The sequence below is a fragment of the Lupinus angustifolius genome, chromosome LG18 (genome assembly GCF_001865875.1).
Source record: "Lupinus angustifolius cultivar Tanjil chromosome LG18, LupAngTanjil_v1.0, whole genome shotgun sequence".
NCBI lineage: Eukaryota > Viridiplantae > Streptophyta > Magnoliopsida > Fabales > Fabaceae > Lupinus > Lupinus angustifolius.
In genome coordinates this window covers 2,578,230-2,587,984 of record NC_032026.1, presented here as the reverse complement: position 1 = coordinate 2,587,984, position 9,755 = coordinate 2,578,230, and the positions used below count along the sequence as shown (strand labels likewise).

The 9,755-nt window shown below is 32.4% G+C and overlaps 1 protein-coding gene across 2 annotated transcripts; it reads left to right on the top strand.

Annotated features, from left to right (window-relative positions):
* Nucleotides 2,926–9,437, top strand: LOC109333415 (protein FIZZY-RELATED 2-like). Of its 2 annotated transcripts, XR_002106009.1 has the most exons (11): nt 2,926–3,569; nt 3,778–3,900; nt 3,990–4,094; nt 6,137–6,316; nt 6,406–6,468; nt 6,564–6,758; nt 7,899–8,000; nt 8,087–8,149; nt 8,263–8,331; nt 8,743–8,920; nt 9,073–9,437. XR_002106009.1 is itself a non-coding variant. In XM_019568895.1 (10 exons), exons 1-10 carry the CDS (start codon nt 3,108–3,110, stop codon nt 8,794–8,796), a joined length of 1,416 nt encoding a protein of 471 aa, XP_019424440.1. In that variant the 5' UTR covers nt 2,926–3,107; the 3' UTR covers nt 8,797–9,437. The 2 variants fall into 2 exon arrangements, 1 of the variants encoding a protein (XP_019424440.1); XM_019568895.1 differs by having other exon boundaries at nt 8,743–9,437.

The window sequence follows — 9,755 nt, the reverse complement described above, 5'->3', positions numbered from 1 at the left end:
GATATATGGATAGAATGGATGGATTGAAATCCATTGGATATGGATAAGTTGGATAATTTAAAAATATTATATAATGAATTTATATGAATTGATAAATAATTTTTTATCCATCTATTAGGATCCATATCCAAATCCATCCAATTGCCACCCCTCACTCTCACTAAATCTCTCTGTTAAAAAGTTTGCTTCCTAAACACAAGGCATGTTGCATGAGATGAATTCAAAACTTCATGCAAATAACGCTTTTCAACCACAATTCTAATAGATAAGGATACATTAAAATATTGACATTTTTAAATTAAGAAAACTTTAATACCACCGACCAATTTTCTCATTTCTCAACATAGTCAAATGTTCTCCCTTAATATACACTCTCTCTATATCATTAATAAATTAGTTTATTGTAACTTGAAATATTGATTAATTTTAAAATTAAGTTCATGGAAGTCATAAATTCTTCAATTACACAAAGAATGAATTATCGTGGTATATTTTTAATCTCAACACCTACCAACAAGACATTGATCTAGTGGTACAAGATCCTGCTAAATTTTTAAGATGACCAAAATGTCAAAGTTTCAAATCCTAGGAGCGAAAACTTGTTGGGAAGGATAACCACAAATCCAAACATGAATTAATTTCTCATCCAAAATGTGAAAAAATATCATAGTAATATACAAAAAAAAAAAAATCTCTACACCTATAAACTTGTGCAATCCTCTCCCCAATAGGAAACGACGGCTTTATGTGGACCTAGCAGCTACGGCAAGAGAAGAAATAATGGCACCAAACAAAAATAATAAGAAAAACCGTAAATAAGAGGTGGCTTTATACATTCACAATGCACATTTTCTGTCTCAAAATATGTATCATTTTATATATTATTTTATTTTTATTAATCAAAAAATATAAAATTAATATATATACAGAGTGATTAAAGTAACAACAATTTTATATAAAAACTTTGAAACAATAAATCTAGGTCTTATAATTAATCATAAATGATTAAAATTAAAATATAGTTATCGATTATATGATAATCATCTAAATGTTTATTTAAACCTTAATCATTCAAATAAGTTCTGATTATCCATATTAACTATTCTAATTTCTCACAAAAATGAATTATTCTCAATAAGTCAATCCATATATATATATTAATACATAAATTTTCTAACTAATAAAAATTAAAATACCATTCTAACTATGCCTCAAAAAGTTAGCTATTTTTTTCTAAAGGTAAAGTTTCATCCAATAATTAACTATAAGTTGTTACTTTATTAAAAGAAAAGAATTTAATAATATTAATTCAATTCTAATAATGTGATAAAAATTTCCTTTTAATGATCTATAAAGTAAAAAGAAAATAATTTAATTTAAATTCATTTTTATTATATAAAAGGTTTTCCCTTAAAAAAAGACAGTATATTTTTTGGTAATATCACATTACTGATTACATAAAAAATAGATATGATAATATAAAATATTACAATACCAATATATTAATCTTAAACTCATAAGAAATGTATATATATACACTAACAATCTGATATGATATATTGAAACAAAATAAAACTTTACTGGTACTTAATAATAGCTCTAAGAATGGGACCATCAAAAAGTAACTTAAAAAAGGCATTTTTATTTATTTAAAAGCAGAATCTAAAATCAGCACGCAAGAGCCCTTAGACATTTTCTCTATTAATTAATATAATTTTTTATTTAGCTACAGGTATCTTTTCAAAGCATGCAATAATTCCTTAACCTCTTCATTAAATATTACTAATATAACTCCATATATATTATTTTCCATAATTGATTGTATAAAAAATGATTATAGTCAATTTGTGTGTGTTCATTCAATTATAATATACAATTTCCAAAATACTTTATTTATTGCTTTAACTTGGGAACAAAGTTTTCTTTATGAAGATAATTAAATGAAGGAAGTACTAATTTTTCTAGCTGTACCAATTAATCACCAACAAGCATTAGATTGCCGTAGCTTTGGGACCTATAATCTTCTTACCCTTCAATAAGTGGATAATGTTGATGTGCATTTTTCACATGCTCAAAATAATTTTAGTTATTTATTTCTCACAACAACAACAAAAAAATAATTCTGCAGTAAAAGCAAAGTTAATAATTTATTAATTGTCAATAAAGATCTGGAGTGGAGTGAAGCTCTTAAAGGAATGTAAAATATTAAATACTTTAAAAAGGAGAATCTGGTTCTTTGCTTGTAAGTTGAGATGAGTAGAACCTAAGTATTTCCTACCCCATAAATTATTATATGTTTTTGTAGTATTATTATAAATATTTCCTCACCCTTTTAGTAAATATTCAATTCCTTTTAATGGGTATGACTGTTTTTTTTAAGTGTACAAATTTGATAATATATCATCATAATTAAATTAAATTATTAATGCATAATATACTGTTCATTTATATCTTTTATAGTTATAAGTCAATAATATAATTAAATATGAAGTGAACAATATAATGACATTGTAAAAATATCTTTACAGGTAAATATAATTTATGATAAAACATTATATACATTGTAATATTATTCAATATATATAGCCCACTTGATAATACAAACTCTTATAGTATCCACATCTACATTTTTTCTTATGATAATTTCAAGAATGAGTATGAGTGTAATAATTTATATATAATTATTATATTATTCATAACTCATTTCAATTATTGTTTTTTGAAGATTGAATATTAATTAAATATGAATGACAAATGATATAATACAATCTCTAATTTCAATATTGAGCTAAGAATTATTTTATGGAGAAATGAATACATAATAGAGGAATCCAATAAAACTCTTAAAAATGTGAATAAGACTATTAATATTGAAACATACAATAAGGTCTCAGCATCCAAATAAAAAGAAGAGAAGATAGTGAAGTTGAATCCCCATTCCTTCATTCATCACCAAAACTGATGCATAATAATAATAATAATAATAAATAAAACAAAATAGTTTCTTGCTGTTAATTTTGCCGGTAAAAAATTAACAGCACCTTCTTCTTCTTCTTCTTCATTCTTCATTCTTCATTCATTCATTGTTGTTCAGATTCCAAAGAGTAATGGAAGATTCAACGATTATTCCTTTTCCTTCTCCTTCTCCATCAACACCATCACCGTTCACATCATCACATTCTCGCCACGTGTCCCGTTTGATCAATTCAAATCACTACACTTCACCTTCTAGAACAATCTACTCCGATAGGTTTATTCCGACCAGATCTGCTTCCAATTTTGCTCTCTTTGATATTAATTCTTCGCCGGAGACGAGAGAAGATGCTTCCACCGCTTATTCTGCGCTCCTCCGTACCGCGTTGTTCGGACCTGACGCCGCCGGTGGAGTCTCGCCGGATAAGAGGAACTCGCTCGCTATGTCGATTCCTAGTCGGAACATTTTCCGGTATAAGACGGAGACTCGCCGGTCCATGCACTCGCTTGAACCGTTCATGTCCGATGAGACCGTTCCCGGCGTGAATTATAGTCCTGTTAAGGCTCCGAGGAAAGTTTCTCGATCTCCTTATAAGGTTGATTTTCTTTTTTTTAATAATTTTTTTTATTTTGTTTAATTTTGGAAGTAACATTGGATTCTGATTCTGATTCTGAATTCTGATTGATCGGAGTGGAGCTGGAAGATCTGAATAAATCACTATTTTGCATTTAATTTATCTTTGCATGCTTCAATTTTAGTTTATTTTTTAATTTTTTTTGGTTTGATTGTGATATTTTGGTTAGGTTCTGGATGCACCTGCATTGCAAGATGATTTTTATTTGAATCTTGTGGATTGGTCTTCACACAATGTGCTGGCTGTTGGTCTTGGTAACTGTGTTTATTTGTGGAATGCTTGTAGTAGCAAGGTTTGTTATTGAATTTTTGCGAAGTTATTTGTCAATGTTGTAATTCAAAGATTCTTCTTTTGTGATTCATTGCGTTTTGATTGATGCAGGTGACTAAATTATGTGACTTGGGGATTGATGATTGTGTTTGTTCAGTTGGATGGGCTCAACGTGGTACGCACCTTGCTGTTGGAACTAGCAATGGTAAAGTTCAGGTAAGAGTTTTATATGTTCATCACAGTTCATGCATGTTTATCTGTTCATATCCTGAGGTTTCCGAAGGAATGTATTCAATGGGTTCTCGTAGTGATGGAAGAGCACCGTTCTTTTGATTACTTGATCTGATGTTGTTACCCTCGTGTTCTTAATGAAACCCCATTTTATTTTGTAACTACACTGTCTGCAAAGAAGGATAAAAATAAATGGCAAGAAGACAGGGGAGCATCACAATGAAGTGTAAAGACGATGATGAAGTCTTTTATTTAGGTAGGAGAGATGAAAGAACAGGGAATTAGTAAGAACTTGTTAGAGTCGATGGGAAGCAATGGAAGATAGTTACAAAGGGTGGTCAATTAGTTGCTAGACATCCTGTGGGTAAATGGAGCCTTCACATGTGGCGGGGAGCTTCCTGGGTGTGCTCTTAGATGTTAAGAAGAAAATGAGAGTCAAATTGTGAGCAACTAATGTTTGTGAAAAATATACAGAATGAAATGGAAATGATTTTAAGAAACAGAATGAAATGAAAAATATATTTTGTTTTAACACAATACCTTCCAAAAATGTTTTAACACATAACAAGCATATTTTGGCTACATTTATGATATTTTCATACTTGCTTGTGTGCATGTCTGCATGTAATTATGTATATTGATATGTTCTTTAATATATAATTTTATGCCATGTGGTGTCCTTGTATTTTAGATCTTGTAATGTTGCCGGCTCGCTGCATTCATGTCATTTTGTGTTGTTTCTTGTCTTGTGTCTGTTGGCTCTCTGTATCTATGCTTCGTATCATTTTTCCTTCCCTGATCATAATAATACATCCAAACCACGGCTCAGATGGGTCCTTTTCCATATTTTACATTCTATTTGGTTCCAACTGCACCCATTTAAACCAGAATTAATGCTTAGATTTTGACAAGGCTGTAATACAATTATTATTAATGGGTTGACTTCCCAATATTAAGACCATTTGGTTGACAATTCAAGATCACATTAATGTGATCATAAAAATATCTTATTCTGCTATTCATGCAATTGTGCATGTCAACTGTTGAGTACAATAAATGCAAGTAGAAGTTAATTATGTAGAGGAGAGCTCTCCAAAAAGTCATGCTGGCCAAAGAGGAGTCTCTTAACTGTAAAGTAAGTAATGAGTCTCACATCAGACCAATGTTGGACTTGTGCTCCTGTGTCAACCATAATGGGTTAAAAAATCAGAACGTCCAGACTAAGGTGTGCAGAAACTGGGTTTAAGGATGATTGATGTGGACTAGAATCCACTAATAGAAACCAATCTAATTAGAGGGGAGATTGGGAGAGACTCCAGTATGAATGGGAGTTCTGTGTCACAACCAGCTGATGTGGGACTCATGCTTGTGTCAGCAAATTATTTAAATAAATGGGTCAACTAGTTTTTTTTTGTTTTATCGTAGTTATGCTGGAAAAATTAAGTATACTGTTTGTGTGTGAATTGCATAACCCATCATCATAACTCGGTACCTTTGAGATTCTACTAGATCTAGGAAATATAGCGTTTTTCATGACAGTGGATCTAAGCAACTTTGCTCCGGTTTTGGTAATTCCCATTAGTTTGGTGCTTATCTCGATCTTATCAACCATGATACAGACTTCTAAAAATTCTTCTAGGAAACTTCATTTGCTTGCGTGGTTGCATCTTAACATCAGTTCTGTAACCCATACCCACTTTCCCTCAATACTATGTAACAGTAAGCAGCAAGAATTTATCTGTGACGTTATTTGGGCAGAGTAGCTCTTGGCTACTCAGTTTTCCTTTGAAGGTAAATAGCAAGTGCAACACTTCTACCTTAAAGATTTCATTTTTGAGAATTACCTCCACAAAAATCTTGGTGTCCAGTTGATTTCTGCTTTACTGTTTTGTAGCATTATGTCTGTCTCTTCCCGCTGCATCTGGATTTTTCTAAGTTCAATTTATTCTTTTTTTCATGATATTTTTTGTTCTCGGTTTCTAAGCCACAAGTTAACCCATGCCTTGCTCTAACTGTTACCCATGTAGATTTGGGATGCATCTCGATGCAAGAAGATAAGAACTATGGAGGGTCATCGTTTACGTGTTGGGGCCTTGTCCTGGAGTTCATCCCTTTTGTCTTCTGGAGGACGGGATAAGAATATTTATCAACGAGATATACGTGCACAGGAAGATTTTGTTAGTAAATTGTCAGGGCACAAATCAGAGGTCAGACTAGTTCTTATTTTTTCCAGCTTCATCTGGTCAAATTAAATCATGGTATTGATTTTTTAATTTTCCTCTTTTTTTCTTCAAAGGTTTGTGGACTCAAGTGGTCATATGATAACCGTGAGTTAGCATCTGGAGGAAATGACAACAGAGTATGCAATTGCAAACTTTAGTATTTTTCTGAACTATTCAACTGCATTGTTATTCTTCTGCATTGATAGTAATAATTTGTTACATATTTTTGCAGTTGTTTGTCTGGAATCAACACTCAACCCAGCCTGTCTTGAAGTACTGTGAGCATACAGCAGCTGTTAAAGCTATTGCATGGTCTCCTCATCTCCATGGACTTCTTGCGTCTGGGGGAGGAACTGCTGACCGATGTATTCGTTTCTGGAATACAACGACAAACTCGCACTTAAGCTGTATGGACACTGGAAGTCAGGTGAAAATACTTGCCTTAACCTGTTTATAATTTAATGTCAAATTCACTCCATCTTAATATTTTGTCACATACAAGGGTGGTAATTGGTTGGGAACTAGCCTGACTAGTTGGAAAATGCATGTTCCCCTTGTTGAAGGGTAATTTTGGTAACCCACTTAAAACATAAAAGAATAATTGTTAAACCAAAATATACTCAATGGAATGTGAGAAGAATAAAACACCCCTTGAAGAATTACTTCAAATATGCTGATGAAAAATGATAGAGGGTCAAGAAAGGATTAGAATAGGGCAATGGATTAGTGACTTGGTACATTAACAATGGACCTCAAGATAGAAACGACTCTTTGTTAGTGCATTCTTCATAGATATGAAACAATTGTTCACTCTGCCTTGCAATAGTATTTTTATTTCCTATTTTTTCATGAGTAATCTGAATTTTTCTGTATGATATTCGCTCAATATCTGCATATAGATTACGACCATGTTAACTTTAATTATTTGTCAAGGACCAAAAAGTTTAAGCAATTCAGTAAAGGCTTTTGAATAATTTTACCATATGTGAAAATTCAACTTTTATTTGGAAGAGTGGAGACGACAATGATCAAATTCCTGACCACTTAGTCAAAGAAACTTTGAGACCATGTGAAGGACCAACTCTCCTTAAAAGCTTAAACTCTTATAGTGGAATAAGGTTTCATCATATTGTTATTATAACTCTGGGGGCAGAGTGAATAAAGGCCCGATGAGGGAAAATTCGCCCTCCACTAAGGTTCAAAATCTACCTAGCTTCCCCTCTTAAATGGAGGTGGTTCATCATCAACTTAGACACCCGGTCCATATGTTGTTAGAAACGCTAGGCTGAATCTATTTTCCAAGTCTGTGTCGCTTTGTATACAATGATAAAGCAAATAGCGATTGGCACTATTATAAGGCTGTCAAGAAATCCCCAAATAAAACTGCATTAAGTAGGTCTTACTGATCATTCATAACTGCAAAAGCTATTCTTTCAGTTTCTAAATTGTTCTCAGATTTTGTAGCATTTGCCTTCACATATTGAGAGAAGGACAAAGGTGTCTTCCTGCTCTCTTTTTTTCTCTTTTTAACATGAATAAAATGATTTTCAACCTTAAAATATGGCAGGTTTGCAATCTTGTCTGGTCTAAAAATGTCAATGAATTGGTAAGCACTCATGGATACTCCCAGAACCAAATAATTGTTTGGAGATACCCCACCATGACAAAGGTAAACATAATTTATGTTATGAAGTGTATTTCTTTGATTTTTACTTAATTTAAACTCATTTACCATTTTTCTGTCCTGTGATGCAGTTAGCCACTCTTACAGGTCATACCTATAGAGTTCTCTATCTTGCCATTTCTCCTGATGGACAGGTATTTCAGCTGTCCTTTTCTTATTTCAAAATGACTTAGTAGCCATGATTATGAAAATGATATTTTTATTATCTTCGCTATGTTTCTGATTGTGATGACTTCTGCTGTTTCAGACTATTGTAACTGGAGCTGGAGATGAAACACTCAGGTTTTGGAATGTGTTCCCTTCCCCTAAATCGCAGGTAAATTATTCATCGAGAGATGGAGGAAAAAGTGTGCTATCCGCAGCCCTGCAGTATCTTTCGCTCTTATTTTTTGTCATTTTTCTTATAGAAAGACATGAACTTTCAATTGCTAAGCCATCAAATACTAGTTTAACTAATAATATACCCACAAATTTGAATCGCAAATTTCCTGTCCATTCATTTTAAATTTATTGGTTATACTTAGATATATTATTAGTTAAATATATTTGAGGCTGGTCATCTCATTATATATGTGAAGCAAATGTTGTGTGCAAGTAACATAATTCAGAATGTTAGAAGATAATTTACAAATATATATGTAGTAGCCAGTATGTGACTATGATATTCTGGTTTATTCATTGTTTATGTTGTAATTGATTGTTAATATGGATGTCACCACTGATGCAGAATAGCGACACTGAAATTGGAGCATCATCTCTCGGAAGAACTACCATTAGGTGACTGCTCATGGCATTTCGACCCAATCATGTGCCATATTTCAAAGTTTTTTGTTGTGCAGAAAGAAATTTCGTAACTGAGAACAGCATGGTGGAAAAACATCACATATGAAAAGACAATCACAGTGGTAAGCTTCACACATTGGAGAGACTTGCAAAAAGCTATAGAAGTTATAATGTCTGCCAATGATATCTATCCTATCCATGTGATCATCATTTCAATTGAAAAGAAGAATACAAAAGGGCTATTTTATTGTCTTAGATTTATATATAAAGGGAGTTATAGTTGAAACGCAAGTGCAAGGATCAGGTGAAGTTGAAACTCAGGTAAAAATCTCTTTTCCTGGACAAAGATCAGACATGGAGTTGAACCAGTTATGTAGTGAAAAATCTCTAGGATGTGTGGGCTTCAGTTGAGAACAAAATTTAAGGTATTCCAGCCAAATACATAAAAATACGATTCTTTTTCCTTTACATTAGTATTAGTGAGGACCCTCTCTGACTGGGTTGTGGATGAAAATTATCTGCCCCAGTTCTTTCTCTCTACTTTCAAATTTTGCCTAATTAATGAGTTCTATTTGTACAACGTATTTAAACATATGGTTTCACATTTGTTTATTATTTTATTGTCTCTTCATACCAGTATAATGTGTGCATCTCTAGATGTAAATAAACATTGAAAATGAATTACAAAAATTTGAGAGTAACTTTAACTCGTAACGTTAAGGTTGTTGCTTAGTAATATAATGGTCATGAGGTCAGTTTCTCCTTGCTGGTAGGATGGCATTAGGTACCCGGACTCACCAGTATTCGCTGGTAATACCTGTAACGGGTCGGGTCTGTGTCTATATTTTTGGACATGCAGGTAGTCGAGACTGAAGATTTTGAAAGTCATTCTTGAATGAGTTCTGGTATCTCATTACTCAAACCCATGGTTACCCAACAAATTCTATATATATATAT

Bases quoted from the DNA above. Each gene is read 5' to 3' on its own strand.
- LOC109333415 (XM_019568895.1), top strand. From the start codon at position 3,108: ATGGAAGATTCAACGATTATTCCTTTTCCTTCTCCTTCTCCATCAACA. The intron at 6,469-6,563 runs GTATGCAATTGC...ATATTTTTGCAG, and splicing joins CTGGAGGAAATGACAACAGA to TTGTTTGTCTGGAATCAACA. The intron at 8,001-8,086 runs GTAAACATAATT...CCTGTGATGCAG, and splicing joins GATACCCCACCATGACAAAG to TTAGCCACTCTTACAGGTCA.